Here is a 21,670-nt window from a genome sequence, read left to right as displayed (position 1 = left end):
CACCTACTGTCTTCTGCCCATGGACCATGTATACATGAAGAGTGTGTCATGTAAGCACTGAGGAAAGGGACCGATTACATGTCTTCTGTGCATTTCTGATGGAGTGGGTGCTTGTTTTCCATTGGACTTTGCTCCCCTCTGTCCACATAAGCGGATTGAAGAGAACAGAGCCCTATTGTTCCTGGAGGAGCAAAGCCGTCTTCAGGCCTGTGGTGCTGAATATTAAAGTAATGACCCAAATCCCACTCCCCTCAGGGTTTCTGTTCTATCGTCCTGCCCAAAGTTTGGACCTCCTGCTGTTAGTGGCACGTCAGTGCATGCCCATACCAAAGGACAGAAAGAGAAGCTACGCAGGTATCTCAAACCTTGTCCCTTGATGCATAAATTGTCAACTCTTTAACCCTTCAATTGGTGTTATTGCCCTATTTCAAGTATCTTTTCTTTTGTTCTTCTTGACTAGTAAACTAAGTATCGATCTCTAGCTAAGTCCCTCCCTATTAAATACATAATTTGAAGTAACCACATGATGTCTTCTCCTGCCAAGTCTTTAGGACCCCACCCCCTATGCTGAAAAGATACCAATGTCAGAGGCTGAATAAGGAGGATGCTGATATGTTATTTAATTTTATGCAGGTCTGTGTTTTTATAGCAGTGCAAAACTCATGATTCCAAAAAGCACAAATGAATAAGCAGAAGGAGGAATTACCCCCCCCCCCCCCTGTTCCTATTTCATAAAATATGTCCTTTTTTTTAAACTTTTTTTTCTGCCATTAAAATTTTTGCAAGCTTTTGGGAATTATCTTAGCGTGTGGCATAATACGGTCACATTTCCGCTCTAGTATTCTGGCGGACTGACCTGCCCCCAGCACGTGTTTAATGACCTGAATTATCAGCATCATAAGGATATATGGCATTTATTTGGGTTATTAGACCCATGGTCAGGCCTCAACTTTCAGCCATAACACGGGTGCAGAAATTCACCTATACCACATATATTTTAAACTATATTACATTTAAATGTGTGTGTGTATGTGTGTATATATATATATATATATATATATATATATATATATATATATATAACCTTAAGGACATGCACCGTAAATGGTTACGGCACTGCATAGCGTCACTTAGCGCTCGCTTCATTCCTGCCGGGTCCCGGTGGCTTTCAGCAGCCACGGACCCACCGGTAATGGCAGACCTCGGAGATCGCAATGATGTCTGCCGTTAACCCCTCATATGCCATGATCAATACAGATCAATCAGCACTTGGCTCATCTGATCGCCCGTGGCACTGCTGCGGGGATCAGATCAGCCAAGATGGAGGACGGAAGTCCCCTCACCTGCCTCAATCTGTCTCCCGAGGTCTCCTGCACTGATCTGCCTTCCAGCAGACCAGAGCAGAATATTGCCGAAAATACTGATCAGTGCTATGCCCTATTCACACCACTGAACAGTATTAGCAATCTGATTGCTATAAATAGTCCCCTATGGGGACTATAAAAGTGTAAAATAAATGTAAAAAAAGATTTTAAAAAAAGTGAATTTTTTTTTAAATCCCCTCCCCCAATAAAGTTTTAAATCACCCCTTTCCCTCATATTAATACACAAAAGCGTAAAAAAAGATAAATAATAAACATATTTGGTATCGTCGCGTGCGTAATGTTAATGATCCCCTACGGCGAACGGCTTAAGCGTAAAGCGTGAAAAGTGATCAAAAAGTCACACATGTGCAAAAGCAAATAATGAGCCCTCACACATCCCTGAATATGGAAAAATAACAGTTAGAGGTGGTCAAATTAGGGCATACTGATTTTGTAAAGAAGAAAAAAAGTTTGAGATTTTTAAAAAAAAAGTAGTACAGTAATAGAAATGTATGTAACGATGGGTATCATTTTCATTGTATTGATCCAGAGAATAAAGAAAACATGTAATTTTTACCATAAAGTGTACAGCGTGAAAAAGAAACCCCCCCCCCCCCCCCAAATTTGCTAAATTATGAATTTAATTTAAATTTCCTTACACACAAACATTTTTGGGGGTTTACCATACATTTTAGGGTAAAATGAGTGATTTCAGTACAAAGTTCAACTGGTCACGCAAACAACAAGCCCTCATATGGGTCTGTGAATGGAAATATAAGAGTTATGAATTTTAGAAGACGAATAATGTGTCCAGCACAATAAAACTGGACCTGTGTTTTTGTGGCTAAGTGCAGGTTATATAATGAGAGGCTTAGGCCCCCTCCCAATGATTTTGAAACACATACATGCAAAAGTGTTGGTTATATTTTAGCTGCTGTAGTGATATTGTTTTATTCTTTAAAATACCCTAATACATTGAGACACATTTAATATTGAAAATGTGCCAACATTCTGGTGCAGTTTGCACCAAAATACTGGCTTGCATGACTAGCACCATATTTATTATAGGTTTTACACTTGTGCCTCATTTGGGTATGGCTTTAATGAAAAGGAGCATGGTCTAAATAAGCGGTCCTTTGCCAAAAATGTGACTTTGGCGCTCGTTTCTGGTGTAAAGTAACAAAATTAAAGTTGGTGTAAACTTAAGGTGGCCATATATTTTCAATAAAAGTTATCCCTCCCGACCTCCCCATACATATGAAAGTTTACCAACACTGAACGTTCATGTGTATTCTATGGAGATGGGAGGAGTAAACACAGCCGAACAGCTTTGGTGCCATCCTATCCCTCTTAGAACAGTAGGGTGGAGCCGTGAAAATCCAACATGCCTAATCCTTCTATCCACCAACATCACCTGTCGGTAGAGTGTCAGGAGGCCACCATAAACACTAGACAGGTCAACTGGTTCAGACAACTTAAATGGCCACTGTCATTTGTAAAACTTTTGATATGTCCTAGCGACACATTGAAAGTTATGATTGGTGGGGGTTTAAAGGGGGTACTCCGGTGGAAAACAAATTTTTTTTTTAAATCAACTGGTGCCCGAAAGTTTAACAGATTTGTAAATTACTTCTAATAAATAATACCTCCAGTACTTATCAGCTGCTGTATACTACAGAGGAAGTTATGTTCTTTTCTGTCTCACCACAGTGCTCTCTGCTGACACCTCTATCCATGTCCGGAACTGTCCAGAGCAGGAAAGGTTTGCTATGGGTATTTGTTCCTAATCTGGACAGTTCCTGACATGGACAAAGGTGTCACCAGAGAGCATTGTGGTCAGACAGAAAAGAACTACTCAACTTCCTCTTTAGTATACAGCAGCTAAGTACAGGAAGTATTAAGATTTTTTTAATACAAGTAATTTACAAATCTGTTTATCTTTCTGAAACCAGTTGATATGAAAAATTTTTTTTTCCACCAGGGTACCCCTTTAAGTGTTTAGACCTCCGCCAATCAGGAGAACGAGCCAAGAGAATTTCTTACTAGTATTTTCTCCCATCTCCGTGTCACATGACCGAGGTAGACTTGTTAAGATCACATGACACAGAGGCATGGAGAGGAGCATACAGAAGCACAGACTTTTTCCAGCTCATTCTCCTAATTGGCAAAGGTCTAAACACTTAGACCTCTGCCGATCATAACTTTTGACATTTTTATTGCTAGGACATGTCAAAACTTTTTACAAATGAAAGGTACTCTTTAAGTCTAAGGTGTATGAGAAACTTTAAACTAGATTGCGCAAACGTAGACTAGACAGTCTACAGATGCGCCAGATTGACAAACAGTCTGAGCCATTGTAATTAATCTGGCTTGTTTGAAGACAGTCTAGGCTAGGTTCACATGGCCGTTAACTTCCGTCCCGCTTTTCTCCCATCTCTGCCTCCTAAACAGATTATACTACTAACGGATGCAAATGGATGACATCCTGTGACATTCTTTTACATCAGTTTTTTATCCGTTAGAATGAAAAGTCAGCCATCTACAGACTCCTGCAGCCAAGGCCAATACTACTCCTATCATGGAACAGACTTGTTTCCATGATAAGAGTAATAGTTCCTGGCTGCAGGAGTCTGCGGGCGACTGGGGAGGCTATATTAGTGCTTTGTACTACTACCCCCATCATGTCGGGGGTTGTAGTAAAGGGGATAAGGGATTGATCACAGTGGGTCTCACTTCTGAGACCTGATGTGATCAGAAGTTATAAAGCAGGGGAGCGGGCGGCATGCCCCACTCCCCTGCGATGTAGTGTTTTTTCTTTCATTTTTAACTCTCCCGCCGGGAGCCCTGATTGGCTGGTAACAAGGAGCCATACAGGGCTCCCGGCAGGGTTTTTAAAATGAAGATTGTGAGTGGCAGCTGGTGCCGTATCTACAGTGGGGGATCAAAGGTTTGGGCACCACAGGTAAAAATTTGTATTAATGTGCATAAAGAAGCCAAGGAAAGAAGGAAAAATCTCCAAAAGGCATCAAATTACAGATTAGACATTCTTATAATATGTCAACAAAAGTTAGATTTTATTTCCATCATTTACACTTTCAGAATAACAGAAAACAAAAAAAATGCTGTCTGCAAAAGTTTGGGCACCCTGCAGAGTTAATATCTTGTACTGCCCCCTTTGGCTTGTAAACGCTTTTTGTAGCCAGCCAAGAGTCTTTCATTTCTTGTTTGAGGTATCTTTGCCCATTCTTCCTTACAAAAGTCTTCCAGTTCTTTGAGATTTCTGGGCTGTCTGTCACGCACTGCTCTTTTAACCCCTTAAGGACTCAGCATTTTTCCGTTTTTGCATTTTCATTTTTTCCTCATCACCTTCTAAAAAATCATAACACTTTCAATTTTGCACCTAAAAATCCATATGATGGCTTATTTTTTGCGCCACCAATTCTACTTTGCAGTGACATCAGTCATTTTACCCAAAAATCCACGGCGAAACGGAAAAAAAAGTCATTGTGCGACAAAATTGAAGAAAAAATTTCATTTTGTAAATTTTGGCGGCTTCCGTTTCTACGCAGTGCATTTTTCAATAAATATGACACCTTATCTTTATTCTGTAGGTCCATATGGTTAAAATGATATCCTACTTATATAGGTTGGATATTGTCGTACTTCAGGAAAAAAATCATAACTACATGCAGGAAAATTTGTTAAAAATTCTCATCTTCTGACCCCTATAACTTTTTAATTTTTCAGCGTACGGGCCGGTATGAGGACTCCTTTTTTATGCCGTGTTCTGACGTTTTTATCGGTACCATTTTTGTATTGATCAGACTTTTTGATCGCTTTTTATTCATTTTTTCATGATATAAAAAGTGACCAAAAATACACTATTTTGGACTTTGGAATTTTTTTGCACGCACGCCATTGACCGTGCAATTTAATTAATTATATATTTTTATAGTTTGGACATTTTTGCACGCGCCAATACCACATATGTTTGTTTTTATTTTTATTTACAGTTTTTTTTTAAATGGGAAAATGGGGGATTAAATGACCTTTGTTAACTTTTTTTTCACTTTTTGTTTTTGCAATGTTATAGCTCCCATAGGGACCTATAACACTGCACACACTGATCTCCTATGCTGATCCCTGCAAAGCCATAGCTTTGCAGGGATCAGTCAGATAGGGGCTTGATTGCTCAAGCCTGTAGCTCAGGCTTGGAGCAATCAATCCCCGATCGGACGCCGCGGAGAGAGGTAAGGAGACCTCCGCCTGCATCCCAGCTTATAGGAACATCGCGATTTTATCGCGATGTCCCGATCAGCCCGACTGAGCTGCCGGGAACCGTTTACTTTAGTTTTCAGACGCGTCAGTCAACTTTGATCGCCGCGTCTGAAGGGTTAACAGCGCGCGGCACAACGATCGGTGCCGCACGCTGTTAGCCCAGGGTCCTGGCTATCATTAGCAGCTGGGACAGACCCGGTGTGATGCGTGGTCACGGCGTGACCCCGTTTTTCACACCGGGACCGGGCTTAGGGCGTACAGGTACGCCCTAAGTCCTTAAGAGGTTAAGGTCTATCCATAGATTTTCAATTATGTTGAGATCAGGAGATTGTGAAGGCCATGGCAAAACCTTCAGTTTACGCCTTGATGTAATCCCCCATGGATTTCGAGGTGTGTTTACGATCATGCAGGCAGGCATATTGCGCTATACAGTCATGGCCTTAAATGTTGGCACCCCTGAAATTTTTCAAGACAATGAAGTATTTCTCACAGGATTGCAGTAACACATATTTTGCTATACACATGTTTATTCCCTTTGTGTGTATTGGAACTAAACCAAAAAAGGAGGAAAAAAAAGCAAATTGGACATAATGTCACACCAAACTCCAAAAATGGGCTGGACAAAATTGTTGGCACTGTTTCAAAATTGTGGAAAAATAAGATTTTCAAACATGTGATGCTCCTTTAAACTTATTTGGGGCAAGTAACAGGTGTGGGCAATATAAAAATCACACCTGAAAGCAGATAAAAAGGAGAGAAGTTCACTGAACTGTCTGAGGGCTTGAGAACCAAAATTGTGGAAAAATATCAACAATTTGAGGAGTACCAATGGATTTTGTGTCGCACTGTACAGCCCAGTGTCAGAAAGGTGGGTTTGCGTCCGAGATCTTGGGTCTTCCAGCAGGACAATGACCCCAAATATATGTAAAAAAACACCTAGAAATGGATGGCAACAAAGCACTGGAGAGTTCTGAAGTGGTCAGCAATGAATCCAGATCTAAATCCCATTGAACACCTGTGGAGAGATCTTAACATTGCTGTTGGGGAAAGCAGCCCTTCCAATAAGAGAGACCTGGAGCAGTTTGCAAAGGAAGAGTGGTCCAACATTCCGGCTGAGAGGTGTAAGATGCTTATTGATGATTATAGGAAGCGACTGATTTCAGTTATTTTTTTCAAAGGGTGTGCAACCAAATATTAAGTTAAAGGGGTACTCCGGTGGTTAATTTTTTTGACTATATGGCATCTTCTTTGTAAGTTTTGTTTTTTTGCAATATACATGTGTTATATGTTTTGGCAGCATGTGTGTGTTTTGCTTACCTGTTTGTTGGGTAAGTAGAGTGTTTTCTTTTACCTGTTGTCCACAGTTCTGAGTCTGTTGTGGACAAGATGTCACAGCTTTTTTTTTTTCTCTGTCTGCATGAGAGGAATAAACCACGCCCCCTCATCTCATCCAGCTGAGTACACAGCCCCTCACCTCCCCTCCCCCTGCTCTGTATTCTAAGGACACAGGTATGCACAGGAGAAGGACCTCACAGAGAAGATAAGTGTTATCTGAGGGGAGGATGAGAAGGTGCATGGGCTGGGGATGTATGGACTGCAGGGGAATAAATTTCATACTGGGAATTATCTATATGGAGGAGATTTATCAAAACCTGTGCAGAGGAAAACTTGCCCATTTGCCCATAGCAACCAATCAGCTTGCTTCTTTCATTTTTCACAGACCTTCATAAAAATGAAAGCAGCAAGCTGATTGGTTGCTATGGGCAACTGGGCAAGTTTTCCTCTGCACAGGTTTTGATAAATCTCCCCCTATATGTGAAGGGGGAGGGGAGGGGGGGGGGGGGACTCCTGAATGACACATGCTGGGAGTTGTAGTCCCTGTTGTGTATGCTAGTGTTTACAAACCAGTGTGCCTCCAGCTGTAGCAAAACTACAACTCCCAGCTTGCCCTGACAGACTTTGGGCATGCTGGGAGTTGTAGATTTGCAACAGCTGGAGGTACACTGGTTGGGAAACACTGTTCTAGCTTATTCAGCATACACATCATGTTACACCAGTGTTTCCCAACCAGTGTGCCTCCAGCTGTTGCAAAACTACAACTCCTAGCATGCCCAAAGGCTGTCAGGGCATGCTGAGAGTTGTAGTTTTGCAACACCTGGAGGCACCCTGGTTGGGAAACACTGGTGTATGCCCTACAGAGGTTTGATGAACTACAATCCCCAGGAGACTACAGAGGCAGCATTCTGGTGTTATACCACAGAGTGAAGACTCCTAAATGACACATGCTGGGAGTTGTAGTCCCTTTTGTATGTGTATGCCAGTGTATCCCAACCAAGGCTGATTATATTAGTGTGCTGTGTATAAGGGGGCTGACCCGGGAAAATAGTAGGATGGGTAAAGGGCGGAACAAACAAACAAAAAAAAAAAATGAGCCGCCCCAAACCAGCAAGGCATGTGGCATGCTGGGATTTGTAGATTTCAGCACAGCAAGAAACAGGAAATAGAAGCAAAGATAGGAAAACAAAGTGGGGGATAAAAAGACAACAAAGAACGGAAATAGAGTAGGCTAAACAACAAGAATAGAAATGAAACAAATAGGGTAAGTCAAAAAACGGAAAAACAAGTTGACCACCGGAGTACCCCTTTAAGGGTGCCAATAATTTTGTCCAGCCCATTTTTGGAGTTTGGTGTGACATTATGTCCATTTTTCTTTTTTTTCTCCCTTTTTTGGTTTAGTTCCAATACACACAAAGGGAATAAACGTGTTACTGCAATCCTTTTGTGAGAAATACTTTAAATCCAACATTTATGGCCATGACTGTATATCTAGCCCCCCAGCGCATTTATAATATGCAAAAATACTGCATGCACCACTTTTTCTGCCAAAAAAACAGAGCAGAAGGCAAACAGGTGATAAAGGATTGTAAAAAAAAAAAAAAAAAAATCCCATTGACATCAATGGGATTATTTTACAGCCGTTTGCAACCTGTTAAAGTTATCAAAAGAATTGATAACGGGCATTTATTAACGGAGGCAGACGGTGATGTGAACGAGCCCTTAGAAGTAGACAGGAATAATAAATTCCCCCTATGGCTTCTTTCACACTATAGATTATTCATCCGTTATTAAACATCCGTTTTCTGTACTGTATAAAAAAAAACGGATGCTAACTTTTGTCAAAATAACAGGCATATTCATCTATTAACCCCTTAAGGACTGAGCCCTTTTTCACCTTAAGGACTGAGCCCTTTTGCAATTCTGACCACTGTCACTTTATGCATTAATAACTCTGGGATGCTTTTACCGATTATTCTAATTCAGAGAGTTTTTTCATGACATATTCTACTTTAACACAGTGGTAATTTTTCGTTGTTACTTGCATCCTTTCATTTTTTATTTGGATGTGTTAATTTGGATGCTGGTTTTCCCTCAAATTTTAAATTTTTACAAGGGGTCATAGGAGAAAATGCCCCTCAAAATTTGTAACCCCATCTCTTTTGAGTATGGAAATAACCCATGTATGGACGTCAAGTGCACTGCAGGCGCACTACAATGCTCAGAGAAGTCACATTTGGCTTTTGGAAAGCAAATTTTGCTGAAATGGTTTTTGGGGGGCATGTCTCATTTAGGAAGCCCCTATGGTGCCAGAACAGCAAAAAAAAAACAGGGCATATTATTTTGGAAACTACACCCCTCAAGGAATGTAACAAGAGGTACAGTGAGCCTTAACACCCCACAGGTGCTTGACAAATTTCTGCTAAAGTTGGACATAAAAATGAAAAATTAGATTTTTGTTGACTAAAATGCTGGTTTTACACCAAATTTTTCATTTTCACAAGGAGAAAAAGCCTCCCAAAATTTGTAACCCCATTTCTTCTGAGTATGGAAATACCCCATATGTGGATGTAAAGTGCTCTGCGGGCGAACTACAATGCACAGGAGAAGAAGCGCCATTGAGCTTTTGGTGAGAGAATTTGGTTGGAATAGAAGTGGGAGGCCATGTGCTTTTACAAAGCCCCCGTGGTGCCATAACAGTGGACCCCCCCCCCACATGTGACCCCCATTTTGGAAACTACACCCCTCAAAGAATTTAATAAGGGGTGCAGTTAACATTTATACCCCACTGGCGTTTGACTGATCTTTGGAACAGTGGGCTGTGCAAATGAAAAATAAAATTTTTCATTTTCACGGACCACTGTTCAAAAAATCTTTCAGACACCTGTGAGGTGTAAATGCTCACTGTACCCCTTATTACAATACGTGAGGGGTGTAGTTTCCAAAATGGGGTCACGTGTGTTTGGGGGGGGGGTGTCCATTGTACTGGCACTATGGGGGCTTTGTAAACACACATGGCCTTCAATTTCAGACACATCCTCTCTCTCCAGAAGGCTAATGGCGCTCCTTCTCCTCTGAGCATTGTAGTTTGCACGCAGAGCACTGTACATCCACATATGGGGCATGTTCTTACTCAGAAGAAATGGAGCTACAAATTTTGGGGGGCTTTTTTCCTATTCTCCCTTGTGAATGAAAACCTGTCAAACACCTGTGGGGTGTTAAGGCTAACTATACCCCTTGTTACATTCCGTGAGGGGTGTAGTTTCCAAAATGGGGTCACAGCTGGGTATTTATTTTTTTGTGTTTGTCAGAACCGCTGTAAAATCAGCCAACCCTGTGCAAATCACCAATTTAGACCTCAAATGTTCATGGCACGCTCTCACTTCCGAGCCATGTTGTGCGCACGCAGAACGATGTACGCCCACATATGGGGTAGTTCTGTACTCAGGAAAAATTGCGTTACAAATTTTGGGGTCTTTTTTTCCTTTTTACTGCTTGTGAAAATTAAGTTTGGGGCAACACCCGCATTTTAGTGTAAAAATATTTTTTTTTTACACCAACATGCTGGTGTAGACCCTAACTTTACCTTTTCATAAGCCCGCAAAATTTGTAACGCAATTTCTCACGAGTACGGAGGTACCCCATATGTGGCCCTAAACTGTTTCCTTGAAATACGACAGGGCACCCAAGCGAGAGAGTGCCTTGCGCATTTGAGGCCTAAATTGGGGATTTGAATCTGCCACAAACATACCCTACGGCAGTGTTTCCCAAACAGGATGTCTCCAGCTGTTGCAAAACTCCCAGCATGCCTTGACAGTCAGTGGCTGTCCGGCAATTCTCTGAGTTGTTGTTTTTACTTTTTATTTTGTGTAGGTGTATAGGTGTAGTGTAGTGTGTTTAGGGTACATTCACACGGTGGGGTTTACAGTGAGTTTGAGCTGGGAGTTTGAGCTGCGGCGGAAAATTTGCCGCAACTCAAACTTGCAGCAGAACTCGCTGTAAACCCGCCCGTGTGAATGTACCCTGTACATTCACATGGGGGGCAACCTCCTGCTGTTGCAAAACTACAACTCCCAGCATGCACTGATAGACCATACATGCTGGAAGTTGTAGTTATGCAACAGGTGGAGGCACATTGGTTGCAAAACACAGAGTTTGTTACTTAACTCAGTGTTTTGCAACCAGTGTGCCTCCAGCTGTTGCAAAACTAGAACTCCCAGCATATACAGTCTCTCAGTTCATGCTGGGAGTTGTATTTTTACAACAGCTGAAGGCACACTGGTTGCAAAACACTGAGTTAGGTAAAAAACTGTTTCACAACCAATGTGTCTCCAGCAAAACTGCAACAATCAGCATGCATTGCCAGTCGAAGGGCATGCTGTAAGTTGTAGTTTAGCAACAGCTGGAGGCGCACTGCTACAACTCCCAGCATGCCCTTTGGTAGTCTGTGCATGTTGGGAGTTGTAGTTATGCAACAGCTGGAGGCATATTTTTTCTATGAAAAAGTGTGCATCCAGCTGTTGCATAACTACAACCCCCCAACATGCACAGACTACCAAAGGGCATGCTGGGAGTTGTAGTTGGAACTCCAGCTGTTGCAAAACTACAACTCCCAGCATGCCCTTTGGCTGTGCATGTTGCAAGTTGTTGAACAGGCCTCACCTCCTGCTGTATCCTGCCGCCGGGACCGCTGCCGCTGCTTCCACCGATCCTGCTGCTATTGTCGCCGCCACCGATCCTGAGGGGACTCCCCGCCAGACCAGGGCAAGGTAGGAGACCCCCGATCGCCGCCATCATCGCCGCCCAGCAGCGTCGTGATTGGTTGGTCGTTCGGACCGTCAAATGATGTGATTGTGAGGCGGCCGAGACAGCCCCATTCACCCTTTTTTCCGGGTCACCAGAGACCCGATTGACCTGGAATAGCCGCAAATCGCCGGTCTGAATTGCATGGGGGGCGATATCAGCGGCGGGGACCGGAATTCACACGGGCCTGCCTGCCATCCTTAAGGGGTTAAGATCAGTTATAACATCCGTCATGTACAGTTATTTTATGACCGTTTTAACACCTCTGCCTACAGACTCCCGCAGTCGGGACCACAACTACTCCCATCATGTAACAGACTTGTTTCCATGATGGGAGTAGTAGTTCCCCGGCCGTGGGAGTCTGCAGGTGGCTGGGGAGGCTACATTAGTGTTTGTACTACTACTACCACCCCTATTATGGAACAGACTCTGTTCCGTTATGGGGTTTGTTGTACAGGGGCTGAGGGATTGATCGCACCGGGTCTTACTTCTGAGACCCGATGCGATCAGAAGTTATTAAACAGGGGAGCGGGTGACATGCTCCAGTCCCCTGCAATGTATGGAGTATTTTTACTTTAATTTTTAAATTCCCTGCCGAGAGCCCTGAATAGCCGGTTCTGAGGAGCCATTCAGGGCTCCCGGTGGGGTTTTTAAACTGTGTGCCTAATTACTGTATTATCACATTCCCCCTGATTTAAGTATATTCATTTTATTCCCCCCCCATGTATATATGTATGATTCCCCCCTGCCTGCTGCCTGGTCATCTACTAGCGCTGTCACAGCGCACAGCAGGGACATGCCATTCCATTCCCTGCTGCTCATCTCCGTATCTGACAGAGAGGAGCAGCGGGACAGAGGGACCTGTCTCCCCTGTGCATTGCTTTATACATTCACCGCAGATGGAGATGAGCAGTGGAGGGAGTAGACTCACATGTCCCTGCTGTGCTCTCTGATTGCACTTGGAGCGGGGCAGCTGCGGGGAATGAATGAAGCAACGCACAGCGGTGACAGGTCAGGTACCCCCGGGTGGAGTGGACAGCTACGACAACGCACAGGGGGAGACAGGACCCCCCCATTCTCTGCTGCTCCTCTCTGTCAGATACGGAGATAAGCAGCAGGCAATGGAGTGGAAAGTCATGTCCCTGGGACAGCACTAGAAGATGACCAGGCAGCAGGCAGGGGAGGAATCCTACATATACACATTGGGGGAATAAAATAAATATACTTAAGGGGGAATGTCATTATACAGTAATTAGGCACGCTGTAAGTTTAACAACCCAGCCGGGAGGCCTGAATGGCTCCTCCGTACCGGCCATTCAGGGCTCCCGGCGGGGAATTTAAAAATGAAAGTATGTTCTGTTAAAATTGCCTGATATATCGAGTTATTTAGATCAGTTGTGTTTTTATCTTCTCCATGAATTTGGTCTTAAGACAAACATAAAACAATATTTGAAATAATAAAACTCCAAGACCATTTAATTATTCAGTGTTTTTCTTTTGTGTGCCTTGTTATAGGCCAAGCAATGAACAGGTGAGTAGGTCTGCAATAAACAATGTCCAGACTGAGTTCCTGACCCTGTGTTCTCCCCTCCTGCCGACCACATCACATAGCTACCGACACACACTTCTAGTCTTTTCTCCTTTTTTTTTTTTTTTCCATAAACAGCTCTTTTGGCTGTTGATCAAAAATACTCCACTAATGAGAGCTGGGCACAGGCCAGAGATTTTACTCCTGTTCTGGCCGGATCCTGAAGCTTTGGTCAGGAAGTAGGCTAAAAGTAAGAATGAATGGTGAAGTAATGGCAGTGATGTAGAGGGTTGGTGAGACGCAGTTAGTGATTTGCCAGAATAAAATACTATTTCTAGATACTTACTATTTTTTTTTCGAAGCTAAGAGTTTCCTCCTTTGAGAAGGGCTTAAAGGGGTACTCCATCCCTAGATATGTTATCCCCTATCCAGAGGAAAGGGTATAAGATGTCTGATCGTGGGGGTCCTGTTGCTGGGGACCCACACGATCTCCCTGCTGCACCCGCCTTTCTTTTGAGCGTTGGGTGCAGTGCTGGAGGCTCGTGACGTCACGGCTGCACCACGCTTGTGACGTCAAGGCCGTGCCCATAGACTTGCATGAGCGGGCGTGGCGTTATTGTGACCTCACGAGCCTCCGCCTAACATCACCAGTCATCAGTCATGGAGCGAAGTATAATACACAGAAAAGAAATTCAAAAATAAATGAACTTTCTGTCTGACCACAGGGCTCTCTGCTGACACCTCTGTCCATGTCAGGAACTGTCCAAAGTAGGGAGCAAATCCCCATAGCAAACCTCTTTTTCCATGAAAAGTTCCTAACATGGACAGAGGTGTCAGCAGAGAGCACTGTGGTCAGACAGAAAATACATTCAAAAAGAAGCTGATAAGTACTGGAAGGATTGGGATTTTTTATTTTATTTTTTATAAAAGGAATTTGCAAATCTGTTTAACTTTCTGGCACCAGTTGCTTTAAAAGAAAATGTTTTATAGTGGAGTACCCCTTAAACAATTTATCGCCCACCAATCCACCATCCGCTTTTTAAGGAAGTTATCTGCTTCAGACAGTACCTTTTTAGTAAAGATCTACCGATGGCATTCATTAGAGATGAGCGAACTTACAGTAAATTCGATTCGTCACGAACTTCTCGGCTCGGCAGTTGATGACTTTTCCTGCATAAATTAGTTCAGCTTTCCGGTGCTCCGGTGGGCTGGAAAAGGTGGATACAGTCCTAGGAGACTCTTTCCTAGGACTGTATCCACCTTTTCCAGCCCACCGGAGCACCTAAAGAAGTTTGTGACGAATTGAATTTACTGTAAGTTCGCTCATCTCTAGCATTCATCTTTAACCTTTGAAGAAATAGGTCAGCAATTCCATTGCAGCGCCTTTACATTGGAAAAGAAGCATAATGCAGTACCTACTAAAGCCTGCCACATGTAGCTGCACTATCTGTTTCTGATTGAGAGAGGGGTCCCAAGCTTTGGACCTTTTCCTTCGTATACACACATTCTAACAAGGCCATATGAACCGGGGTACTTCTGGATATCCTTTTTCTTTTCTTTTCTTTTTTTTTTTTTTTTTTTTTATATATAAATAAAAAAAACATTGTTTGGCAGATATTCCACATCAGTGTTTTTGCAGTAATGTGTTGAATGAGCTCTTTCATGAAGTGTTTATTTTACTTAGCAAGCATTGTGAAATCTGTTTTCTCTGAACATCACTGAATGCATTGCTGTACAGAAAGAGCATCTGAGTTAAGCATCTAAAATGACTACTTTTTAAGCTCTTGTTGACAATTATCTTTTATAATCTGTTACAAGAAGTACTGTGGCTTAAGAAGTTATATAGGTAACCAAGCAGCATTAAAGGTTTATTGGGACATGCAGGTCCATACTTGAAGTAGTCTTGTTTGCCTACCCCGATCTGGTGACTAACATTGTTATCTATACGGTAAGTGTGCTTTCTACGTCCTCAGACATAAGATTACTGTCAGCTGAGCTGGTAGAATGTATCTCCATATTAATATGTGCTTTAGGACTAGAATAATCCTAGAGAGTTCACTGAGAAACTCATGCAGAGTATCTTCAGATCTGCAGAACATTCTAGCTGGTTGTAAAGGATTACAATTTTGCCATCTGAGCTAAATGGAAACCGACCAATAGTACTATGGCCTTATGATACATATGGTGTCCTCCTGAAAGTATTATTAGTGCTGTCCAGCACCACATGGTCACCTTCTGTATGTTCACGGACCCCAGTGTAACAGGATTAAAGTGTGGAAATGTGGGTAGAAGATTCTGTGATATATTATCCCTCCCTTTGCATTCACATTTATTTTCAAATATTTATGTGAAATAATAACTAATAAAGTCCATGGACTAGCGTTTCCTAACCAGGGTGCCTCCAGGTGTTGCAAAACTACAACTCCCAGCGTGCCCGGACAGCCAAAGGCTGTCCGGGCACGCTGGGAGTTGTAGTTTTGCAACAGCTGGAGGCACCCTGATTGGGAAACACTGCCATGGACACTAGGTATTTTAGTAGAGTGTGAGTAAAAAGGCTCCTGGACAGGTCCAGTCACACTAATTAATCTCTTAAAGATCAAACCATAAGAATCCATTTTATTGGGATCTGCTGGCAATCTAGCCTTTGGGAATCATAAGGATACGTTCACATTTGCAGATTTTCTACAGTGAATTTTGAAATTCCCAGTGAAGTCAGTGGGTTTTAAAATTGGCTGCAGAAAATCTGCAGCAAAATATGCGTGTGGAAATTTCCCCGTGGCTCAAACCCACAGCGGGAAACTCGTAGGTGACCAGTCAGTTTGAATGTACCCTTTAGGGGTATTGTCAGATGCCTGAAATCACTAACCTCTGCCGTTCCTGTTTGTATAGCTTCTTTGTAAAGAAACCCAACATCACCTCATTACGGCTCCTTGGCAGAACCCGTGTTCCATCAGTATGCTTCCAGATACATTTGCTACTGATTATACTACATTTCCCAGCAGCCCTTGCGCTCTGTAATCCGGAGTCTGCTCATTTAAACCGATTAGCTCATCGTTGCACATGTGCGCGGTTGCTTGCATTCCAGCGCTGAAGCTAGTCATATGTGAAAGCATGCATGGCTACCCTTTTAACCTACAGGGGACTTACAGAAGTAATGAAGGCTACATGTGATGATTTTGTTAGGGTTGTAACTCTTACATTTTTAGAAATCTCTAAATAGTTAACTTGCAAGGCCCTGCCAATTTAGATATTTTGTAACTGCTGGAATACCCCTTTAACTCGTATGTAATTCCATGTCATAGCCATGAGTTTTTGGTCAACAGTGCTGCGGAGTACTTCTGCAGGGCACAGTGCTAGATTAATTCTCTTATAACCTTCTTCAGCTCGGCCTGCATTTGAAGAAGGCGGCACAGCACCTGCTGGGAGAAAGCATGAGATTATCCGCTCGGAGAGTGGAAACTGGCGAAGCCTCAGAGAGGAGTTAAATGGGGAGGAAGAGGAAGGTGGAGGTGTTTGGAGAACTGCAGCACCAAGAAGAGATGGGGAGCGGTGGCGCTCTCATAGTCCAGGTGAGTACTATAGATAATAGAGTATAGGAAACTGTGCCAGACCAGTGTTTGAAATACAGTTGTTATCAAACAAACCAAAATCCTGGAGCCACATATGTATATATCTGATACTGTTTGTGTAGCAAATACCAGACACAGGATACTGGCAATTTTCTTGTTGCAGCCAAAATTTTGCAGTGTGTACTCTGATCCCTGCCTATAAGGAGTTTATTTTTTATTTTTTAAGTGTTTAAAATAGGTGTCTTATCTCTCATAATACAGATAAGGCATCTGTTGTGGAAAAAAAAAAGTGCCTTATTGAAGCACAAAAGTCCAGTATAAAAAAATGCAACCTTAAAGGGGTACTCCTGTGGAAAAAAAAAATTCTAATTAACTGGTACCAGAAAGTTAAAACGATTTGTAAATGGCTTCCATTTACAAATCTTAATCCTTCCAGTACTTATCAGCTGCTGTATACTACAGAGGAAATTGTATATTTATTTTCTGTCTGACCACAGTGCTCTCTGCTGACACATCTGTCTGTGTCAGTAACGGTCCAGAGCAGGAGAGGTTTGCTATGGGGATTTGTTCCTGCTCTGGACAGTTCCTGGCATGGACAGAGGTGTCAGCAGAGAGTACTGTGGTCAGAAAGAAAAGAACAACCCCACTTCCTCTGGAGCATACAGCAGCTGATACTAGAAGGATTAAGATTTTTTTATAAAATAATTTACAAATCTGTTTTATTTTCTGGCACCAGTTGATTAAAAAAAATGTTTACACTTTAAGTGAGATATAGTGAACTTTTTAAGCGTTTTGGTCTTTTTTTTTATGGACCTTTTGAGTGTTGTAATCCCCTATTTTTAGGTCTAGGTCACATAGTTGCATAAATGTTACCATGTGAGCGCTTTGCCATTGAATGCTATCACTTGACACTTTGGAACCCCAAAAAAGATGTTTGGATATACAAAATCCTGTGTGTAAATGCCATTGTGCTGTGATCTCCTGCCGGGCACCTTGGCTCTCTCAATGCACGTAGCGACCTCCGCTCCATGCATGGATCACTGTTGACCACCGCACAAAACGCCATGCACGGATTACTGTCAACCACGCACGAAGCGTTTGCCGATATGCCTCTCCATGTATCTCTATAGAAGAATCACGGTGCTGGACAAAAGACCGCGGGGGGACCAGCGATCGGACCCCTCATGATAAGACACTTATCCCCTATGCACGTACCAGAGTTCCCCTTTAAGCCTAGTCTGGCTCATCCTTTATCATAATGGGGAATTTGGTGAGGGGCTGATAATTATGCATTCAGAATCCTAAGTTGATGCTTCTCAATTTTCCTACATTGAGGTTGAAAGGACAGTTTGCTATAAAAAAAAAAAATCATTGAATTTGGCTACTGTTTAAGAAAATAGGACAGTCACATTGGATCTCAATGATGACTGGAGCATCAGGAGTTTGGGGTTATTGGTGGGTGGAAGCTACTGTATTTGTATATCCCCCGAGGGCCTTGGGAAAAAGCTTCATTGTTGTATAAGAATGATGGTCAGTTGGTCATGCCTAATGCACGAGTGTATGTGGCTGCTGTGTGGACGTAAGGGTTATTTTGTGGTTAACTGTGTGATTTTAGGAATGTGCTTTTAGCCAGGAGTCACACACATGGTGGAACACTAGGAGACAACTCTCCCCCTTCATAAAAGCAGCATTTATTTAGAGTTTGCCCCTTCCTAATGTGATTTATGTAAGTGTCTAAAGTGTCTTGTCTGGGTTTTACTTAATTGCTTAGAGTTATTTCTCATAACATAAAATGATTGCTTGATAGAAAATATCATAACTGTAGTTGTTGGGAAGTCTGTCTTTTGGGAATGAAGGGGCTGCAGCACTGTTTCAGCACAGTGGCCCCTGCATTGCTTTTTCCCTAAACTGCACTCCTGGCCACCTGAGTGTGCAGAAATTAGCATCTGGCCTCGTTCACTTGAGTGGCGCTGTGATACCGTTCCTCTGCACAATAGGTGTCCAGAGTACGGCTGTACAGGGAAGGAATCGCGTTGCTGAATAAATGGTATGCCATCATTTGACAAAATGGGGAAAACCATTTGAAAGGAAATCCCAAAATGCTCTCTAATTGCCAATCTAGATTTTAGGAGGTAATGACTTGGAGGAACATTTATCATTGTTGCTTTGGTAAGAGAGTTCTGTAGTCATTTTTTTTTTGCCTTAGTTTTGCTTATGTGTGACATTTATTATACTATCACAGGGGGTTGATAAATTTGGCTCACATAAACAAAAAACAATATCTCTTTTGAATACCTCTTTTTTTTAGCACACATAACCAATAAATGACTTCAGGACACCACTTTGTAACCCCACCTCAAGTCAGAGCTATGGGGAAAAAAATATGCGGCACCAACATGCCTTGAGCATCAAAAATGACGCTCCTGGGCCTAGGCGGTAACAGGCTGGCATTATTTAGGCTGGGGAGGGCCAGTAACAATTGTCCTCGCCTACCCAGGTAACATCAGGCTGTTGTTTTTTGGTTCGTATCTGACTGAGAATGAAAATATGGGGAACCCTATGTGTTTTTTATTTTATTTTATTTTTTTATATTATTTATGAAAAAAAAACTTGAGGTTCCCCATATCTTCACTCTCAGCCAGATACCAACCAAGCAGCAACAGCCTGAAGTTACTAGGTTGGGCGAGGACAACAAAACACTCCCCCACATCCCTCGTAAAACGCTGGTCATCATAGTAGTCCATCAAATCCGAAATAGTCCACAGGACACACGGATCTAAAATAAGAAGAAAAAAACACGGAAAATAGGTTAGTACATTTATTGTCACCTGTTCGCACATCTCCTGCATGACAACAACTCCCAGCATGTCTTCACTGTAAGGGCAAGCTAGGAGTTGTAGTCGTGTGACCGCGGGCTGGTGGGAGATGTGCAGGCGGGTGACAAGCAAGTCAGGGAAGCTTGTCACCCGCTCACACGTCTCCTGTCGTCCGCGACACACGACTACAACTCCCAGCATGCCCTTGCAGTAAGGACATGCTGGGAGTTGTAGTCATGCAGCATGGGCACGAGATGTGCAGACGGGTGACAAGCTTGTCACCTGCCCCGCCGCATGACTTTAACTCCCAGCATGCCTTTACAGTAAGGACATGCTGGGAGTTGTAGTCTTGTGACACAGGCAGGCGAGAGATAAGCTTGTCACCCGCCCGCACATTTTACGCCCGCCTGTGCTGCACCACTATAACTCCCAGCAGGTCCTTACTGTAAGGGCATGCTGAGAGTTGTAGTAGTGCGGCGGGGCGGGTGACAAGGAAGCCAGGAAAGTGGGCCGCATTGTGCTCCGCTCCCTGGCTTCCCAGCGGGGAAAATAAAGTTACAGCACTGTAAATTCAGATTTCCTGCTGGCAGCTGTGATTGGCCAGGAGGTCTGAACCAATCACAGGTCTGCCCGGGAAATTTGAAATTACAGTGCTGTAATTTCAGTTTCCTGTTGGCTGGCTTCGCTCTCCGGCCATCCGCCCGTATCTATAATATGCCTGCTAGGTATTGCTAAACTAAAACTCCCAGCATGTCCTCACTGTAAGGGCATGCTGGGAGTTGTAGTTCTGCAATACCTAGTGGGCAGGTGATAGATGCGAGTGGCTGAGGAGCGGAGCTGCGCAAAAAGTTGCAAATGCGGCTTTTTGTGTGACTTTAAAAATTGCTGTCAGTCAAGTTTGTAAGCCAGGTGTAACCTGGCTTACACTTGCGACTTTTTAAAGGGGGTTGTGACTTTTTTTTTTTTTTTTCTGCTTACGTGCGACTTTCGCACTTGATAAATTTCCGACCACTGCAAAGTGAAAACTGGAAATTGCTTAGGTATGGCTGATTGGTATTTTTTGCTTACCCACAAAAGTCGCACAAAAAGTTGCTTAGACTTTTTTAAGCAAAAAACCCTCTAAATCCCTTGATAAATCTTCCCCATGGTCTTTAGCTTATTGTTTAAGTGTACCTACCATTTCATCATAGTGACGTATCAGAAGTTTATATTGGTGAGGCTCCGGGTGCTCAGACCCCCACCAATCGCTAGAATAAAGGGGCAGAAGTGCATGGCTGCTCGTACTGTGCCCCTTCATCTCCACTCTGCGCAGCTAAAGGGAACAGTATACAGAATTGTCAGAAGTCCTGTAGACTTAAATTGTGATTCTGTATACTGCTCTATTTAACTTTTCAGGTGCGGGATGTAGGAGCCCAGCATGAGCAGTTGTGTGCTTCTGCCCCTTTATTCTAGCAATTGGTGGGGGTCTCAGCGCCTGGTTTGTCACCATTACAAACTTCTGATATGTCACTATGACGTATCAAAAGTTTGTTGAAATGGTAGGTACACTTGTATTTCTTCTATGCTAATCTTTTAGTTCTTAACCCCTTAAGGACCAAGCCCATTTTCACCTTAAGGACCAGGCTAATTTTATTTTAGCGTTTTCGTTTTTTCCTCCTCGCCTTCTAAAATCCATAACTCTTTTATATTTCCATGTACAGACCCATATAAGGGCTTGTTTTTTGCGTGACCAATTGTACTTTGTAATGAAACCTCTTATTTTACCATAAAATGTACGGCAAACCCCCCCAAAAAATTTTTTAGGGAGGAAATTTTAATGAAAACCAAAATTTTGCACATTTTGGAGGGGTTCGTTTTCTCACTGTACAATTTACGGTAAAAATGACATGTGTTCTTTATTTATGGCTAGATACTTTTATATTTTTGTACCGCTTAAAAAAAAAATCTAAAACTTTTTCTACAAAATCAGTAATGTAA

The 21,670-nt window shown here is 42.7% G+C and overlaps 1 protein-coding gene across 6 annotated transcripts in view; it reads left to right on the top strand.

Annotated features, from left to right (window-relative positions):
* GIGYF2 (GRB10 interacting GYF protein 2) overlaps positions 1 to 21,670 on the top strand; it is a 208,667-nt gene that overhangs the window by 93,641 nt on the left and 93,356 nt on the right. For 5 of the 6 annotated variants that reach the window (XM_056564616.1, XM_056564617.1, XM_056564614.1 and 2 more), the window contains exon 8: positions 16,692 to 16,877. The exons of the other annotated variant lie outside the window; for it this stretch is intronic. In XM_056564616.1, coding sequence (XP_056420591.1) covers positions 16,692 to 16,877 — 186 coding nt within the window. The remainder of the gene's footprint in view (positions 1 to 16,691; positions 16,878 to 21,670) is intronic. 6 annotated transcript variants of the gene reach the window in all.

The sequence above is a fragment of the Hyla sarda genome, chromosome 3 (genome assembly GCF_029499605.1).
Source record: "Hyla sarda isolate aHylSar1 chromosome 3, aHylSar1.hap1, whole genome shotgun sequence".
In the NCBI taxonomy this organism is placed as follows: Eukaryota; Metazoa; Chordata; class Amphibia; order Anura; family Hylidae; genus Hyla; species Hyla sarda.
Note: the sequence above shows the minus strand (reverse complement) of the source record. Positions and strands in the feature narration are given on the sequence as shown.